The following is a 20,299-nucleotide window of genomic DNA, read 5'->3' as shown; positions in this document are numbered from 1 at the left end:
ATTTTTTTCTCTCGCAGAAAATTTTCTATTGTGTTAGGGAAAGAAATAATTTCTGTGGGATGATGGGTGAACGTGGAGAGCTTGGAGGATGAGGAGAATGAATTTTCTGTTTTCCCCCTCAGTTAAAAATCAATAAGACTTCCCTCCATCTATCTCAGTACATCTTTAGATTTCTGATACCTCTGAGGAGAGCCTCCAGTCTTCCCTGACACTTCCCCTTAAATGGATTGCCTGTGATAGGTTCTAGTGATTACTAAAGAGCTGCTACAAAACTTTTCCTCTGTCCCCAATTACACATTTACACGCTCTCACACCGTTTCGGCACACATAAACACACGGACATCCGCCGCAGTCTTCATATAAATGGTTCTTACGGATTCCACAGTACACTGCAGACATTGATCCCAGCTACTGATGGGTCTGTTCTTGGATGTGTGCGTTCACTCATTAGTTCAAATCCTTGCTCATTTAGAGTGCACATGCTTCCTTCAACACTTCAGGATCTTTATTTATTTTGCTGCTAATAAACTCACATCAAAGTGATCGCATGACCTTAGACAAAGAGCATGCATCTTTGTAACTGCCTTTATTCCTCTCTTCAGGTTCATTTCATGCATAAACAGGTCAAGCCCATTTCCCCCACCACCACCACCAACAGCACAATTAAACATGGGAGGTTTTGTTTTCCTTCTAGCCTTGGTCCCCAAAGAAATTGTGATTCCTTCTATTTGCCACACAAATAGCCATATTGGGAAAGAAATCGGAAAAGAAGAAGGATTTAAGTGCAGGTTTACATTGATGCCGCTCGTGGCTTTGCTTGCATTACACGCGGGTGATAATGTAAGAATAGGATATGTGCCACAGGAGAGGGGGGATGAGTGTAACCTTCACAGCAAGCTGAAATATTCTTTAACACGCAGTCACAAAGGAGACATGTGGAGCATTGCAGGGGAAAAGTAATCACTGCCAAAGCAGGGGTGCTGCATTGAATATTGACTCCTTCATTTATTTTAATTTAAAGCACCAGTGAACAAGGAATATGTGCGGATGTGTCATAATTTCAGCGATGCCCTTATACAGCATTATAATTTACATGCAGACATGCTCAAACACATAAGTATGGCACCCCACCCCCACCCCGCAGTCCTAAGCTCGTGAAGCCCACTCGCATCACTTCAATTTCTCTCTCGCCCACAAACCTGCTCTTGTATTTCACAGTCTGCCAGCACACAAGCATATAACACAAATACCTAAGAGCACAAACGTGGCTAACACATATCAAGCGCTCTGCTAGTCTTCCTCTTTTCAACATCCAATCATTCCCGTCCTGAACCACACGCAGTTCTCTTTGCTCAATCTCCAATTTCACTCTGTAGTTGGTAATTTCTTTGTTCTCCCAATGATTTGTTCGGTGAAGAAGTGTGATGTTATTTCTTTCCTCCTTGCTTCATCCCCATCAGCTCAGTGCGGTGGCTCTATGACAGCCTTCAACGGCGTCATCCTCAGCCCAGGTTTCCCAGGGAATTACCAGAGTAGCCTGGACTGCAGCTGGAGGGTTCAACTCCCAATTGGCTTTGGTATGCCATTCCTTCTCTCTTTCTCACCCTTCAACCCCCTCCATCATTTTCTTCTTTGTCCTGCTAGCTGTAATGTCGGCTGTGCTGCCCTCTCCATCTAACTACCCGGTATATACTATTATTATGTACCCTACTCCCATCCATCCATCTCCAATTATGATGATCCAATGATTTAAATGGCTCCATTCATTGTTTTTTCCTTACGTTCACTCTTGTTTCTCTACTTTTTAGGGATCCATCTACAGTTTCTGAACTTCTCCACTGAGCCGGTACATGACTACCTGGAGGTGCGCTGTGGGAGTTTGGAGACGGGAACAGTGATTGATCGGTTCAGTGGACCCGTGGTGCCGAACTCTCTGTTCAGCACCACCCATGAGACCACGCTCTTCTTCCACAGTGACTACTCCCAGAACAAGCCTGGCTTCTACGTTGTCTATCAGGGTGAGGAGCAAAGACAAATCCTCAAAGTGAAGTTAAGATGCAGTGTCATTGTTGCCGTGGCGGAAAAAGTTGAAGATTCTAATACAAACGCACAAATGAGCATCTGTCACACACAGGAGACAGACACAAGCAGAGATGCAAAACAGAATCTTTCACTTGACAGCTATAAAAGACTAATAAACAATAAAGATGCAACAATTAATGCTGACCTCCATCAATGTATTCAATAGAGCATATTCTTGAAAAAATATCTGATGTCAGAAGCTGACGCCCAAAAAAAATATGATATAACTAACAATGTGACAACCTTGTATTTTCAAAATGTTTGGTGGTAGTGGAGAGAGAAATGATCAGACTGTTCAGGTGACCAAGGCTTAAAAGGAAATGCTGTAGGAAGATTGTTTTCTGTCAGTGACAGAATAGATGGGCAGTCTGAAGCATCGATTTCTATGTGATGCAAGATTAGCAGATCACAGACCAAGCATCGGTTCATTGATGTCATCATAGATTATCTCATATTAGAGTAGCAATGTTTTAGTATTTTCTTCCTCTCATGAAATTAATCTGGAGTGACTGGGTTTCGTTTCCCTAGCATATGAGCTACAGAGGTGTCCTGACCCAAGGCCGTTTCGTAATGGCATCGTAATCGGCCTGGACTACAGCGTGGGAATGACCATTTCCTTTGAGTGCCTTCTGGGTTACACCTTGCTTGGAGAGCCATCCCTTACATGTCTGCACGGAGTCAGCAGAAACTGGAATCACCCCATACCTCGCTGTGAAGGTGACTGTCCTTTAAGAACACAGCAGGATTTGTATTGGCAGTGTTGTTCATGTGCTGAGAGACTGTGGGGAAAAAAAGTATAAATGACTCACTCAATATCAACAAACTGTTACCAATCATAAGAAAGCGTTTTCACTCTTGCTTCTTTTCCCAAACAGAAAAGAACTAAATAAATGTGTCCTACGTTATACTTACTTATAAGCCGACTAGTAAGTAAAGATATAGATGCTTTTCCAGCTCCAAAAACATAGGTTCTTCAGTCTGTTTTTAGTCCTGTCCTTTGTTCAAGCACATTTAAGCATTTGACTCGGTTTTACTGCCGATGCAGCGCCACGTTACCAAACTATAAACTGATGTAGCCCGTTAAAATGATATACGGAGCATTTGCAAGCCTTTATTACGAAGCTGATTACGCCTGGCTCTATTGTAAATTTCAAGGAGACTCATCAGATTTTTTTTCAGGTACGATAAATTCTGGCATTCCTGTCATCAGTTAAGTGAGGCAGTAACATATTCAAATTCACATTCACAGCCGTGTCTGAGGCAGTGGTGCCTAGTTTTACTCTAAAGATATCTTTCTGTCTTTTTTATGTTACGTTTGTTGTAAGTAGCATCCCCTGCAGTTTTATCTAACTGGTGAACCTCCACCTCCCCTCGTGTCACAGTGGTAACCCAATAACAAGCTGTTACGGCTTGTTTTCTCAACAATTAGTGGCACCTTACAAACAAATGTTATGAGTTGAGGTAAAAAAAAAAAAAAAAAGCTGGCTTTTTCTTTTATTCTACCTCTCTGACTTTCTTTCTTTCCTCCAGCTCTCTGTGGTGGAAATACAACATCTATGAATGGCACGATTTATTCTCCTGGACACCCAGCCGAGTATCCACATTTCCAGGACTGCATGTGGACTGTCAGAGTCTCTCCTGGTTATGGCATCTACATCAATTTCTCTGTCATCAATACGGAGCCAATCTACGACTACATCACTGTGTGGTAAGCTCTTATTATAGAGCTGCATGCAGAAATGCATTAGCGATTATGGGGAAACAATAATTTTTACCTCCGTGAAGTTGAGGCGGAGGTTATTTAATCGGTGACGGCTGTCTTGTCTGTCCGTCCGTCCTTCTGTTAGCAATATAACACAAGATGCTCTGGATGAATCTGGATGACATGTTAGGAATGCTAGCGGGAACGAATGATTTTGGTGACAATCCAGAAGAGATCCTGGATTCTGGATCAGTTTGACATTGTTTTTAAAATTGCAGTCAATGGAGCTTCAAAATTTGTTCCTCAATATCTTGGTTGATTATTGACCAATGTTTATGGAATTTGACAGTCATGTAGGATGGGGGTGTCTATCTCACCACCAAGTTTCATCCAAAAAATATTATTTTTTAACATTGATGACTCAATTTATGGATTTAAAAATCAGTTAAAAATTCAAAAGTGAATCAACTCTGATTCACTTTTACGTTTCATGGTTGGTGTATAAAGATTCCAAGAACAATTTAGAACCTTTTGGTGATGATCCAGATCACTATGTGGATGGTGTAAATCCACATGGTGATGTAAACTAAATGTAAAATTTAATCGAGTTAGATGCTACTGATGCATTCTTTTCAAAACAGATCAAACTAGAAAAGCACTCAGAATGTGTCCAGCAGCAACTCCCCCTCCTAATAAGATTTATATGTGTATATTGTGTAGTGTACATTGTGTACATTTTGTTTTTTTCATCTACTGTTCTTCCTCAGCTTTACAAATTGCTCAGATATTTTGATAATAATACAAAGCAGTGAGCCACAAAATATAATCTTGTTAAAGTCGCTACCAAGTGCGTACCGTATTCTATTCGTTGCTGAAAGTGCTGCTTCCAAAGATCTGAAGACTGAAGTTTTATTGTTTCACTACAGAAGAAACGGGGGATTATTAGAAAACTTTATGTATCAAGGTGAATATTTTTTCTTTTCATTGCAATAACAAGAGAAAACTGGTTGTATCGAGGTGAATTTTTTCTCTTTTCATTTCAATAACAAGAGAAAACTGGGACACGGTAAATTTAGAAACTAAAAGGTGTTTGTGTCACATTTCTGTTGGACGTATTCTGCTCACAGCTTTTCAGACACATTAGATGAGCTGACAACCATCGACTTATGCTTACACAATGTACTGTGTTGCTTTAAAGTGAAGTACACTGAACCCCAACACTTCAGGGAGGACATATGTAAAAGCATTAAAAACATCAGCTTTATGCATTTGCTGACAGAAACTTCGCTTCTAGAAAAACAATTTAACAGCAGTAAACAATTTTATATGACCTGCTGGTTACCACATCAGCATCTGTCCATCTCACCCTCTCCATTGTGCATCTTCTTTATGGTGCAGTGTGCCTCAGGCAGTCAAGGAGCTGACAGCATCTGGGGCCACCATTCATTGAATCTTTGCAAGTGAAATAGAACATAAACAATTCGTCCCCTGATAGCAACATTTCATTTGCCTGCCTGACTGTGTCTTCCATTTTGCTGGTCACTTTTGAATGAAACAGCAATAACACTTTTTTTAAATATATAATATATTACACACACATAAAAAAAAGTACGCAGTGTACATCATTCATGGTAATATGCCCGGAGCGACCTAAAAGTGCCCAAAATATATATATATATATTTGATTGTGCAGTCTTCTACCATTAACCCTCAGAACAAAGTAGCACACTGTACCCAAATGTATTTAGGCTACTTGATTTAAATGCAGGTATTGACAATATTCTTACAAATAAAATTTCTCCTCTGCTCTCACTGGTAGAGATACCGCTGTGTTCTCTGCATTCCCCAGCTAATGCATGCCTCATAAATGGCTTCACTGTAGATGACAAGTTCTATTATCGCTCTGCAGCCATTCATCCATCCTTGCATCAACCTTGGGGTATTGGATATGGAGAAATTGACAAGGTAATGTCAATGTTGGAATAGGGTGCATGTGGTGACATCATAAATCTCCTGAAAATTATTTTAGAAACTATTTTCATGTGTAGTTAATTAATATGACAGGAATCACATTTAATTTTATTTTGTATATTGAGTGAATTATATACTTGATAAAACTGAGATGCAATATTGCATAAATACAAAAATCAAATTAATCTAATTCAATCTGTTGAGGCTTGGGTGTGTTACAGCAAATTACGTAAGTATTTTGACAGCAAGCCTTTGGCAGCAGAGTGCCTTTGACTCTTCACGGAGTCAAAGGCACTCTGCTTTACTTTACCTTTCTTATGATTGGCAACTTTAATGACAATGAAGCCGTGTTGTCGTGCTGTTGGAAAGACGTGATCAGCTGATAAGAGCAGCTGATACCCCAATCGACTGCCCCAGACTACCATATCAGGAAAATAAGATTGAACATGAATTTGAGGTGTAAATATAATACTGAATAAAAAAGGAAAGGTTTTGTCTTTATGAACGAACTTCTCTTAAAATGTCATTCTATCAAAATTGCTTTCAATTACCTCATTGAGTTGAAGGTAATCATGGCTTGAGCTATGTCCTGAAAAACAGCAGAAAATCAAGTATTGTCCAAGACATGTGTCACATACTACAGGCTTACAACACATGGGCATGTCATTGAACCCGTTACAGATAACAGCTGACTCTGCCTCCCTCGCATCAAGAGAGAAGCTCTGAAGGTCATTGCGATTCAATAACATTTCTGTTCCCAGGGCTACAGCTTCTTATACGTCATCTTATTCCATTAAAGAGCTTTAGGATCTTGTGATAAGCATCCATACACTTTCTAACCCCCCCCCCCCCCCCCCCCCGGGGTTGTGAGGGCTGAAGCAGAGTGATAAACAAACACCCTCATTTTGCACAAACACCTTAAGAATATTAATGGTCTTGAGCAGGATTTAAAGTAAAGGAGACGGGGGGAGGGGGGAGTTTGTGCAAATTTTTGGAGAATTCTTTGATTTTTGTTTCACTTCATTGATTTGTTTATCCCCACCCATGCCTTTTCATACCCTATCAATATTAAAGATGGCTTGAAGGGAGCAAATGTTTCAGCGCTATACTACATCAGTTAACATACGCTCAAGAACTCGTTTGACACCAGATTAATGCAGAACGTTTTCTTGGATGTTCGTAATGGCGGCTGGGTCGACAAGACTGATTGAAGATAACTACATGTTATTTTTCCTCCCAGATTATTACTGATGTTTATTTTCAAATCGTGTGGGATATCTCTGAAATCTTTCCTTCAGTGTTTTTGCTATATTTTTCACTCCTATCCCTCACAAGCTTTTGATTTCTCCATGTATCTGTATCAGGGATGGACCTGACCAGGCCTCGCCTCAAATCGGTCAGTTCAGCGGTAACTCCGTACAGGAAGGCGTGTCCACCACCGCCAATCAGATCCTCATCAAGTTCCACAGCGACTTCAGCACCAGTGGCTTCTTTGTGCTGCGTTATTACGGTAACCTCCCTTTTGATAATGACTAAGTAAAGACCTTATTGTGCAATGCTGTAACGACCCTTAATCACTGAGATCTTCAGTTCTTCACATTGCTGAGACCTTGCTGTACCAATAAAGTCTGTAAAGTAACAGAAGCATATTGTGCCGGTGTCTGTATATAATTTAATATATAATGCCTTTCATCGTCCTTTTTTTACGAGTCATTATTTAGCCCTTGCCGTTTTGTCATGTGGCGCTGCATCCCATTCTGTGCAGTGATAAATGATTAATCCCATCTCATGCCTATTTTTCTTCTGAGCTATTAAAACACCCCTTTTGAAAAGAGGCTGATTAATAATAAAATGTCCCATATTTTAGCTAAATTAGTGATTGGTTTTTGATGATCATGAACAGTGTAAGGTGGCAATTTATTATCTAATCAAGTTTCGGTGAGATGAGGGTGTAAAGAATGCCCTGAGTGAATATAAAATACTCTCCCTCCTATACTTGAGTGCACACGCGGCACTATCGCTGATTTCACTCTTTGTTCTGTCCCGACAGCATACCAGCTGAGAGCATGTCAGCCGCCTCAACCTGTCGCCAACGCCACGATCCTAACTGATGATGACGAGTTTGAAATAGGTTTGTCTTGTTTTATTTTGCTTGTTTACTGCCAATGAACAACGCTAAATCAAATTAATTTGCACCAGACGTAAGGTAATTTGCTTTGACAGCCCTGGACAGAGCAGAAAAATGTGAATGGACGTATCAGATGGATTTGTCCATTAATTAATTAATTAATTATCCTGTCAATGAATAATTTATTTCTCTAGCGAAACCATTTTTGTATTTCCTGTTTGTCTTTAGTTTCTCACAGTAAACATTTTGTTTGTATATTAAATCTCCCATATTTTCTCACATTCCTTGACGGCGGGGATAATTAGCTCTCCATCGAAGTGCTTTGTATTTTTGCTGTCAGACGAGAATCAGAAGTTAAAATCATGTTGCCAGTGTCTGCCGTATTTTATATCCTTGTGAGTCTGTGCTTGTAACGCAATGACGTGGCTTCAGCTCCGACCGGCAACCAGGATGTCAGTCCTCATTGCAAAGTGTGTAGTTGACTACTGTGTAGTAGTGTAGTGGGTTTTTATTAACACAGCTCTGTGGGGATGTGTGTGTTTGTGGTTGGGTGGATGAATGGATGGATATGTTTGTGTTGTGTGTGTGTGTGTGTGTGTGTGTGTGTGCGTGTGTGTGTGTGTGTGTGTGTGTGTGCGTGTGTGTGTGTAAATGACCCCGCAGGGGACATTATCCGATACTCATGCCTGCCAGGCTTCACCTTGGTGGGCAGTGAGATTCTGACCTGTCGACTTGGAGAGAGGCTCCAGATGGACGGACCCCCGCCAGTGTGTCAAGGTTGGTTTCATTCAGTGTGTGAGTTTTTGGATATGTTTTCATGCTCTTGTATGACTTCATAAATATTTGTGTCTTTAAGTTTGTGAGTATATTCCAGTTTTTTCTGTCTTTGTTTGCAGCTGCATATATGTCTATGTGAGTGTGCATCCATCTTCTGTGTGTGTGCTTGACACATCTCAGCCAAGGTTGGGTACGATGAACAGCCCCCACTGTTGATGCATCATTTAACAGCCTGGCAGCGGGGCTCCTTCTAGCAGGCTCTTGGCAAACAAAATCTCGATTGTAATTCATCAAAACTCACAGACTCGGAATTATACTGACCAAAGATCATAGACCTACACTCCCCAGGAACAAGCGCTTGACTGTGAAGGATCAGTATGAAACAGATTAGAGCTCAGCAAGTGTATATGGCAAGTGTGTTACTACGGTATGCAGCAAGGTAGACAGAGGCCAAAGATGGCTGTGCTTTTTCTAGTCGGGGAGAAATCAGAGCTTCAGTCTAACCTCTAAATTCCAGAGCAAATGGCCACATGGGTTTGATTGATGTAAACATCTTCCTATTTCAAGAAGAGAGATTTTCAATCAGGACACAAAGGAAAAAGGAGCATCTATGTTATTTGCATCGCAAATGTGTTTGGCTGCCGTGCCGATATATCAGAGCACTCTGAAACCTTCTATTCCCAGTGGATAGGCATCTTTTGAAGGACCCTGAAGTCCTTTGTCTACAAGTCTTGAATTGATGAGTACTTCTTTTTATTTCTAGGAGCTGTGAGTAATTGCATTGGATGTGTGATCAATGCATAATAGATACAAGACAAACGCAGAGCCTGCTTTCATAAAGTATCACTGAATAGGACTCGAGATTTGATGATTACCGGCTCTTACCACAGAATTTGACATCGGAATCGATATCCCGGTTGTTCCCCCTGTAGGATTTTTGCACCAGACCTCGTTTTGCTGCATGTAGCAAGAGGAATTTTGCTGATTTTACTCACAGGAAAAGCCTGGAAGTAAAGCAACAAGCAGATGGCTAAGCTTAACCAGGTCCAGTTACTGCTGATCCAGAAAACAAACAAACAGATATATATTAATTTATATATTATGAGATGAAATGTTCTCTGAAATCTTGCAGCTTTTGTCTGTTGCTTGTTACATAAGGCAGAGAAAAGAAAGGGATCCAGGCATCATTGCGTACAGCATACCTGTGTGGAGTCACATTAAACGTGATGATGGAATAAGGTGCTTTGTAATGTTTTATTTTATCATTTGTTCAGAAGCGAACAACTAAGCAGATCAGCCGCACTATATCTGGAAGACTATTATTGTCTTTCACTCGAGAGAACCCGCTGTATGAAATTTCCTTTTGTGTTGATCCTACCAGCTCACCTTACCGACTGCTTAGCGCTCTGCCAGCTCCTCAACTAAAAGCTTGCATTCCGTACATGGAATTATTTAATGGTGTTTAATAAATTAACCAGCCAAATCCAGGTGGAAAAAGCATGTTGAGAATACTCTGGCAGCACGGAATCCTGTTTCTCAGTTGATTTCTTGCTTCAGGCAATTATTTGTATATCAGAAAGTGAAAAGTTAATCAAAGTGCAGACGCTGGTACCTCAGCGTACTTTCTGGTGCATTCCAGTGGCGTGTGTGTGTGTGTGGGGGGGGGGTATATAAAGTAGTTTTTTGAAGCCTGCCTTGAGCATTACATTCGCATGCTATTTTGGAACATGTGGGTTAGTCATTTTGAGTTTTTCCTTTTCATGGATCACCTCTCATTATTGTATTCAAGAATTCATTAATTTTTTTGTGTTGGATGGGTTATGTCCTTGTGCCAATGGTGGTCGGAGAGTAATTGCTCTCCTTGGGACATGTAAAGTTCAGCATGTATTCTGAGCAGACCTGCTATTCTTCCAGTCGAGTGCTACAGCTGGCTTGAAAAGGGACGTTTCCTGTCGGCAGCATGCCAATGAGGCCGGACGAAGCTCTCTCCTGTGTCCCCCCTCATTCTGCTTTTTTTTGCCTATAACCCCTCTGCTAATTGTCATTTTGTGCTTATGCGATAACACTGAAGTGTCCTTGCATGGCGAGGGACATCCACTCCCAAATGCCTGCATTTGAAGACATTCACAGAGACGCTGTCTAAATGAAAGTCTACGAGGAAGGTTACGCAGTATAGCTTTGATCAAGGATAATTGACTTGAGTTGCTGCAGTGTTTGGTTGGTAAGCCATCTGCCACGTTGAGTTCGAGGCTAACCCATTAAATGTTGCCATTTTCATCTTGACTTCACCATTGATTTTCATGTGTCTGTGAGATGAAAATGGGATGAAGATCAATTTTAGACCTAACTCCTTATTTTGTGAGCATTTATTTATGTGACTGACAACATGTCGCCATCCTTGCACCACAGCTGCCGTATATGTCTAGTTTATAACAGTTTAATAACACACATAATTAGGTTTTATGATCTTCGCACCTAAAGTTTGAAGTAACACACTTCAATAAAGAATAAAATATTGCTTGATAAACTGTTGTTGCCCTAGTTTATGAAGCAAATAAGAGGGTGGGGTATTTTTCAGAAAGAAATACTTGACAGATAGATGCATCCGCATTTAATTTACGCAGTATTTCAGCAGTTCTTCTTATAAGAAAATGACAATTGAAATTATAGCGTTGAGATTTTCATGGGTGAAAAAACATGCTCTTCGGAGGTCATTGCATGTGTGTTGGTAATGGCCTGTAAAACATATAATTGTGCATTTTTATCATTTTCATTAACTAAAAGGAAATTCTGGCTGCACATTGCTGGGCAACAATTCACAGTTACTGGCTTATGCACAGAGCGATACATGCCAGCACTCATCCGTACCTTTTCGACAGTATATGCCCTATACAGAGCATTTCAGAAGAAGAAGAGAGCTGAGTGATTGGAAATAAATAAAAAACGTGACACTGCTTTGAGAAATGCAACAAACAAAAGCAGCTGACAAGGAATTTCTTCACTGGCAAATATTGATCATGTTTCACAGTCAAGCAATGCTACTGAATAAGTATTGCTGTGTCATATTAATGTGTGAATAGAGTCAGTCATTACTTGGTGCCTTCTTAATGGATAATCCTCACTTTATCTATAAATATTGACTCTACCATGCTATAGTATAGTATTTACTTTCTTGTCTTGAATTGTTTTGACCCTTGTTACAACAAAGGGCTCATGGTGTATTGTCTGATGTAAGAAACGTATTGTTAATTAGCAAATATTTTACACATACTGTACTAGTTTAAAATTCTGCATTGAATAATCAGTGGGTATAGTGATACTGCATTGTGTTGCGGCTCCGTCCCTCTTCACTTCTTTTTTCTTTTATGTACCGGTATGTCTGATTGCTACCAGTGACCTTTTAATCTCTAACGGTTGTTTGCATTAACCTTTCATATGCGTCATGTTTCCTCTCTAGTGGTGCAGAAAAGAAAATTCCGTTACCAGCTGTAAAGAAACAAAAAAAAGGAAATGAGTGCTGTCATAATTTTAGACATGCCAGCTTTCGGGAAATGAAGGGCATTCTATGAACCGATACAATTGAAGACACACATAAGAATAATTCACAGCCTCACATGCAGCACCATTTTTCCATACAAAGTAAGCTGTCTCACCCACTGAGTTTTATTATTTGATAGATGGATATCAGGGGAGCCTGGTGACAACGGCGGATTCACCAGCTCAGCCTTGGGTGCAATATCTGTCTGGTTGAGATGTAATTGTTTTTAGGAATTGTTATTTTTCCAATGCAATTTTTCTGTCACTGTGTAAAAGCAAGGAATGGGAAACCAGTTCTCACCCCATCTTGCCTTTTTTCTAATTCTGCTTTAATGTCCCATCCTATACCTTCTGGTTTTTTGTTTTTTTGGTCTCCTCGTCTGTCTGCTGTTCGGCCCCTTCATCCTTCCTCTAATGCTGCCTTATTCTTAACTTATACCTTATTACTCTCAGTCCAGTGTCCAGCCCATGAGGTGCGTTTTGACTCAACGGGGGTGATCTTGAGCCCAGGATACCCTGACAACTACCCCAATCTCCAGATGTGCTCCTGGTTGATCAACGTGGAGAAGGGCTACAACGTCACTCTTCACTTTGAGCTCTTCCAGACAGAAAAGGAGTTTGATATCTTAGAAATATTTGATGGTGAGTTTTACTGGAAGTTTCACATCTGTGTTTTTTGGTAGAATTTTTGCAAGCAAAAAACAAGAGAAAATCCAATACATTTTATATAAAAGTCTGATTACTTGTAAGAAAGGCCAATATTAAAAAAGACCTTTCCGTATGTTGGCATGATGGTATATGATGATATATATATAACAACAAAAGGGAAGAGTGTCCACATTTCTAATAATGCATTGGTTTTATATAGGGCTTTTCTCGACACCCAAAGATGCTTTACATAGTGCATTATTTATTCGCTCCATACTTGGTAGTGGTGAAGCTACTATTGTAGCCACAGCTGCCCTGGGCAGACTGGCTTATTTTGACCAACTGTAGGTCTTTCTTTCTGATAAATTATATATGTGTGTGTGTACGTGTGCTCAGGTCCCAACATCTACAGCCAGAGCATGGCGTCGCTCAGCGGTGACATTGAAACGCCGTTTAACCTGACCACCTCAGGCCACCAGCTCCTGCTGCGCTGGTCTTCTGACCACGGCACCAACCGACGGGGTTTCCACATCACTTACGTGGGTGAGTATCAAAGTATGTATCCAGCTTATAATCATATTCTCCTTTTTATTAGTGGATATTTATTTATAAGCCGCATAAAAGTGATAAAAGTCATGGGTTAACAATGCAAGGCACTGGTATTTATAGAAGCATTCTAATTGAACACCACAAAAGGGCAAATATTAATTGCCATTCTTTGCTGTGGGAACAATGTGACCCCATGATTTTTGTCAGCATGCTGTGATATTTTTGCTGATAATATTTATTGAACTTTATTCCAAATTACTTTGATTTTCCCCAGAAATGTTAATGCCTACAATAGCAGGTGCTGTCACACACAAAATCCATGAGATGGGATTAAAGACACTCGAAGGTTTTTGCGTTCTTTAATTTAAAAAGGCTTTAAATTCTTAATTGGCTCTTTCATAAAGAAAGTAGTGCAAAGCAGGGGGGGCGTAGGGGATCTTTTTTTTCCATTTGAAATGCATCAATAATAATGAAAAAGCACAAAAGACATTAATTTTTCATGATGTGTCTCCATTATATTTAATAGAGGAGAGTGTCAAATTAAAGCAAGTCAGTGTGATGAATTTTGTAGGGAAACTTCCTTGACTTGACTGACTTGAACAGGATCTGACGTAAACTCCAGTGTCTTTTCATCTTGGATCCTTTGCTAACGCTCATCTCCATACTGAATTGAGGGAATGTTTGAGAGCGTTTGTGAAGCTCGCAGCCCTCTCTTGGATTTCCTATTCGGTCGGCTACTCTGTGCTCGTGTTCTGGAAATCACATTTTGCTTTTCTTCTGTAAGCTGTAAGATGAGACAAAGAAAGACTAAGGAACAAATAACTGGCAGAAGCACCACCACTGCATGTGTTGAAGCAAATTGAATATCTGCATTCCCAAAGGCCAGAGAGGAATAGCAGTAGTGAGGACTTGCACACAGCCCGAGTGCTAAAAAGATGTGACACTCCTCAGGCATTTTCCCTCATTATCTCTCTGCATTTAAAATGAAGCCTTACTGTGACTAAAACTATTCACCTGCGTCTTTCTTTATAGGAGCTCTGTTAATACCTTTTCTCTGCTTCATTTTTTCCTCATCTTTTAATATCTGCTCTCTTCTATCCACTTGTCATTCTCATCTTCTCTCTCTCTCCCATCACTTGCCTCACCTCTCATCTTCATCTTCGCTCATGTTCTTTTATTTCTCAATCTATTGTAGCAATGTACTGCAGTACACCAGACTCCCCTCAACACGGCTTTGTGGTGAGCCAGACCGGGGGTCATCTGAACAGCATGGTGCGCTGGGCTTGCGACAGAGGGTACAAGCTGATTGGAAAGGCCACAGCTGTGTGCAAAAGGACCACCTATGGCTACTACGCTTGGGACACGCTGGTTCCTGCATGTCAAGGTGAGCATATTGGCCCTGGCAGCCTTTTATTTCTAACTTTCAGACTGGCTTTTTGTGTTCCTCTGGTAACTGCACCTGCCTCATGCTCAGCAGGTAGACAGGCGTTTAGGGCACCTGAGTTTCCGAGCTCAAGCTCCATTCCAGTGTTATTAACAACTGAACTGAATCCGGCCTGATTGAGAACTGGTACCCTGTCAGGTGGAAGCGAAACAGAAATCCCCCCCTCCCCTTCTGTCAATTTCCACTACTTCAAATTACTTTGGCTAACTTCCCATTAGCATGCAGTGTCTGCCGCTGTTATCTGTCTCTCAGCTAATTGTGTTCTTTGTGGCACACATGTGAAATGTGTGTATTTGATATGCGCTTGATTGCATGCCCTAACTCAGACACACTCACCCACATACACACTGCAGAGAACTGCAACAGATGGCATGCTCAAATGCATTTCCTGATGATGCTGTGAAATCAAAATATGTATGCCGTGCACTTAAAAATGATTTAATAACACATTCACACCTGTAATTAATCCCGTCAGTTTGGTAATTGCACACAGCTTTTAAAAGTGAAAATAAATAATGCATTCATGCAGATGCTTTCCATCTGCTATCTGCTAGATGGTGGCGAATGCATAACAGTGTGTCAGATTCTTAATTTCTTTCAATCCATATTCTGTGATATAACATATGCCTATAGCCTACTAATCTGTTGCTTTTGGCTCACTCATCTCATACTGACCTAAAGTAATGCTTCAGGCCCACTGACCTTCCAAGCTTTGATGAACAATTCCATTTTCCATCACTGAAACTTTCCATCTCTAGCTTAGAAAAGTGTTTAGTGCCTGTCAAGGATCAAGGGAAATTATCTGCAGCATTGTGTTGTGCAACAGAATCAGAGTTTGCAGAGAACACAAACAGAGTTAATTCAGCACAGAGGAAACGTGAATAAAGTTAAGTGGATCAATATACAAAGTTATATAACGCACACACTGGGCTTGGAACACAGCAGATCAGCCCTGTGGGCGCAGCAGCTTGATCTGGGACTTCATGGTGGAGCTGGGTCTATGTTAAACGTGGATGCACAGCACTCTGATGCTGCTTAGAGAGTTTGGAATAACCATTAATGCTCTCTGCATCTGGGCAGTAGTCCTCAGATTATATATTGGTGTCAAACAAGCCTTTTCTTTTTGCTACAGGACGAATTGTCAGATTTTACCTTTGATATTTCACGGGATGCCGCTATCCTTGCTGCTCCAGTTTATGACGCATGCTTGTTTCCATCCTTTTTCCCATTTTATACTGACCTACATATGTTGGTTTCCCCATTTGATTCACATATTGTAACTTGACCCTGATGACACACATCTTGGAACCGGCGGGCTTGGGCTTTCTGTCTCATCTAAACTCTGAGGCCCTAATAACCTAGATTCTGTGTTGGAGCAAAGTCTGTAGTTGAGTCATGTTTTTATATGTTGGAAAGCGTTGCTGGTGTACTCTTTTCACACTTTACTGGGCATTTCTTCATTTACTCATTCAGTGCCAATTGACATTGACATTCAATTGGCATTAAATGAGTTAATTAAGAAATCGACAGACAGGCATCATTTGGGTTTAAAATTGAATTCTGTCTCTCTTCGACGGCCAATAACTCCGGAATGAAAAATGGTAGGAACGCACTTTTTTTTTTTTCCTGGTGAAAGAAGAGACTTCAATCTTTCATTTGGTAGATCTCGGTGTTTGCATAGTCATATTACATAATATTCTGTGGGTCTTCAAAAATAGGTCAAAATTAGCGATAACTGCCGGCACTCAGCATATGGCTGAGCTGAAAATGGCTGGCATTGAATGAGTTAAAAGTGACTCACTGGCATGTTTTTAGAGTCCCTGTTAACAAATAAAAAAAAGAATAAACTATAATCCAAACTATCTGTACAAGTTTTATTGATGTGCTTGAATAGCTACTTTTTCTTCTTACATGAAAACATCCCATAACCTTGTAAGATTTATGGAGGATTGTAGTTTGATGAAATATCTCTCTGCTGGGAGTTAAGCTGCTTACACACTAAGGTGGCTGAATGTGTTTCTCCCCCAAGGGGCCAGTTCTATATTTAATACTCCCATGGATTTGTGTCGCTAACTGAGATTTCAAAAGTAGCTCTATGGATTCAGTTGTGATGCCTCAAAGTGTATTCAGGATAAGCAAACTACTTTGTAAAGTGTTTATATGACACAATTATAAAAGCATTAGTTTGGTCTTATGCATAATATCTAATAGCTAAACTGTTTATGCCAGTGGTGGGAGGGCTACTTGCATTTTAAGGAGTATCAGACCTTTTGATGTGACCCTGTAACAAACATCGGATGATAAAGGAGCTCATTCTTGTTTGTATTACGTTCACATATTGAATGTTCCAGTTATTTCAGCTAACATGCATGACGACAGGACTGATCGTGGCTCAGCTTCAATGAATGCACCATTATCTTGAGGTGCATTTTCTCTGTTGTGACACGTCAGAAAGTATCTCTGTGAACCTGGACATTAACACAGGAAGCAATAGCAGTTAATATAAAGTGAGAAACAAACATGTGCCATCGTGCCAAAAAGGTGTCCTGGAAGTCCATGTAAATGTTTTTGCTCTCTAAAAGGACTTCTCTGACTTGTTTCCAATTCCTGTGTTGATCAAGAGCCCTTCTTAATCTCTGTATGTGTCTTATATTGCACGTGAACATTTGTGTGGACAATGATCCTTTCGCTGCCTGCAGCTGTGTCATGCGGTGTGCCTAGCGCGCCAGCGAATGGAGGTGTGCTCGCTGCTGATTACTCCGTCGGCACAAGAGTGACCTACTTCTGCCATAGCGGCTACCGGCTCTCCTCCAAAGAGCTGACGACCACCGTCTGCCTGCCAGACGGCACCTGGAGCAACCTCAACAAGATACCTCGATGCATCGGTGAGTAGAGGAAGCGCAGGGGAGGATGCAGGATGTAGAGGAGGTGGGAGAGTGATGTTGAGATCAGGGTAACTGCAGGGAATTAAAGCTTAGGCTGGTCAGTGAGGGAAAGGTGAAGCTGAGCGATTAGTACTCGTGGAAACGCTATTTAAATTCATGACAGCTGTGTGAGACACACAAAAAAGTGTTTTAATAACCCTCGGGAGAAGTTTTGGAATATCACTTAGAACAATTTAAGCATATGCTGTACTGTAATGTTGTGTGGCTCGCAGTCCCGGATGATCTGCAAGTTGTTCTTGTTTCATTACAAAAACAATGTTTTTGGGTAGCGATGAGTGGAAAAGGGGGGAATGACAATGAAGTGGGAACCTGTGGTTGCTCCTGAGGTGACTGCTTTACATTCCAGTGAAACTCCAGTCTGAAAGTCAGTGTAACTCATGATTGACAAGATTGTTTACTATCGAGACCAGTGTTTATCCCCTGCTGTATATCGAACCCACAACAGAAAGGAAAACTGTTTGTTTTGAACCAAGTTTGTTTTTGAGAGTGATGATTCATAAATAATTTCATTGTTGGAGAAAATCTGTATACCATAAGTGCAAAAAAGTCATTTACATTTTACATGGATGGGATTACTGAAGTGATTAAAATGTTTCCTTCCAGCTATTTGTTTTTCCTCCACAGTGGGTCGCTACATTTGTTTCTGTTTGTATTACCAGTGTGTGCACAAAAAATAAGAGGGGGAATTTAAATTATTTGAATAATCCAATAACAACAATGCCCCGCCCATCTTTTCTCTTGACAAAGTCATCACGTGCCCTAGTCTCATCTCCTTCTCCCTGGATCACGGGAAATGGAAGATCGTTAATGGTTCACACTACGAATATGGAATGAAAATAATCTTCACCTGCAATCCTGGATACTACCGTGTTGGCCCCGCCCACATCAAGTGCCTGGCTAATGGAGTGTGGAGCTGGAGGAGCGAGAGACCTCGGTGTAGAAGTGAGTACAATTATGTATCACATAAATTACACTCAGCCAAGAAGATGTGTTCCATTATTTTATCATTGAAAAACATCTGTAGCTGCACACATATAGCTTGCAGGCCCACCCCACACACTCACACACACACACACACACACACCCACACACACACACACACTCGCAACATGTTTCATTAGTTTAATTTAAAAAAAAGACTGAATGTTGAAGGAAAAAATACTGCAATGTTGTAAAGGATAAATAACTTATTCACAGCTCACTTAGTCAGCATCTCACTACTGTTATTACTGTTTCCCGCTCCCTTTCGTGGTTAGATATTGTTTATTGTAGGAATGGGAAATAAAAGCTCTTCTATGGTGCCGTGGGAACTACTTTTTGAGAAGCAACAGAACTGAATAGCTTATGTAATGGCTAAATAAACTGCAAGCCTGCATGAAGAAAGATTGTTCAAAGGCAAACACCATCATTATCTTCCATAAGAAATAGTGCGGGTCACTCTTTTATTGAATTAAGGTCGGTATTATGGGTGTAAATGACTCCGCTCTCCCATTGACTCTGAAGTGACGATGCAAGCCCACTTTTTTCTTCTCTTTCATTCTGTCTTTCCACTTTTTTTCTCTCTCCTGGTGAGCTGTTTTTCCCTTCCCTGTCTTATTCTTCTTCCTACTGTCCCCACCTTATTACAGTCATTTCCTGCAGTGATCCTCCCATTCCTCCTAATGGGAAGAAAATTGGGACCCAAACTACCTTTGGCGCTTCAGCCATTTTCAGCTGTAACCTCGGCTACGTTTTAAGTGGTTCAATGGTTAGAGAGTGCCTCCTGTCCGGCCTTTGGAGTGGGATGGAGACTCACTGCCTGGGTAAGCGTGCTCTATATTTTCCCTTTTTAGTTTATAACAGACAGCCTTGACCTGCGTCACACACAAAATGTGATTCCTCGAAGGCTCTTTGACATGACCCTCGCGCCTGGGAGAGAACTGAACGGGGATGTAGAGGATGCCTATAATTGGTTCACTTTTGCAACCAATGACTGTGAACATTGAGACACACGATTTTCTCGTTTGTCACATGACAATATGTTTTCCTTGCTGGCACACTTAACGTTTCTCCAGCATTGCATTGATTGAGTTATAAGAATGTGAATGCACAATAATTTCCAGCAACAAGTGCAGCATGGCGGTGAAAAGCAGAGCCTCAGAGTTGCTGTGATTCAGTGTTTCCGTAATATGAGAGGGAGTGTCTACGCAGCTGGCCGTAAACTGCGAGATAGTTGCCAATTTGTGCCGCCGCACTTTGAGCTGCTGTTAAGATACATAAACAGGAAAATAAGCCACAGCCCAGAACTGTGGAATAATTTGACACTTGTAATTACTTCAGCAGCATTCATACACACTCACAGAGGAATGTGGCAGATTCCTGACTTCGTTTATCAACCCTGTGGCAGCAGCACTCCTAGCTTCTCTCCAGGGGGATCCAGTTAAAAGGAGGGCCTCTTTTGTACAGTAGGATGAGTGGACCTCTCGGCACTGTTACCTACTTCACAATGAATCTGGCTCCTCTCAACTTGATCGTGA

General features: G+C 40.9%; 1 protein-coding gene across 1 annotated transcript in view; it reads left to right on the top strand.

The window, feature by feature from the left end:
- The window catches only part of LOC137912760 (CUB and sushi domain-containing protein 3-like), a 179,198-nt gene that overhangs the window by 120,779 nt on the left and 38,120 nt on the right, over positions 1-20,299 (top strand). Inside the window, exons 40-52 of the mRNA XM_068756901.1 lie at positions 1,461-1,577; positions 1,809-2,018; positions 2,611-2,799; positions 3,613-3,790; positions 7,120-7,265; positions 7,806-7,886; positions 8,547-8,660; positions 12,651-12,839; positions 13,242-13,388; positions 14,590-14,778; positions 17,538-17,723; positions 18,531-18,725; positions 19,412-19,585. Of these exons, the coding sequence (XP_068613002.1) occupies positions 1,461-1,577; positions 1,809-2,018; positions 2,611-2,799; positions 3,613-3,790; positions 7,120-7,265; positions 7,806-7,886; positions 8,547-8,660; positions 12,651-12,839; positions 13,242-13,388; positions 14,590-14,778; positions 17,538-17,723; positions 18,531-18,725; positions 19,412-19,585 (2,115 nt within the window). The remainder of the gene's footprint in view (positions 1-1,460; positions 1,578-1,808; positions 2,019-2,610; positions 2,800-3,612; positions 3,791-7,119; positions 7,266-7,805; positions 7,887-8,546; positions 8,661-12,650; positions 12,840-13,241; positions 13,389-14,589; positions 14,779-17,537; positions 17,724-18,530; positions 18,726-19,411; positions 19,586-20,299) is intronic.

This window comes from Brachionichthys hirsutus, chromosome 3 (assembly GCF_040956055.1).
Source record: "Brachionichthys hirsutus isolate HB-005 chromosome 3, CSIRO-AGI_Bhir_v1, whole genome shotgun sequence".
Classification (NCBI taxonomy): domain Eukaryota; kingdom Metazoa; phylum Chordata; class Actinopteri; order Lophiiformes; family Brachionichthyidae; genus Brachionichthys; species Brachionichthys hirsutus.
The sequence above is the reverse complement of the archived record's forward strand: the minus strand, read 5'-3'. Positions and strand labels throughout refer to the sequence as shown.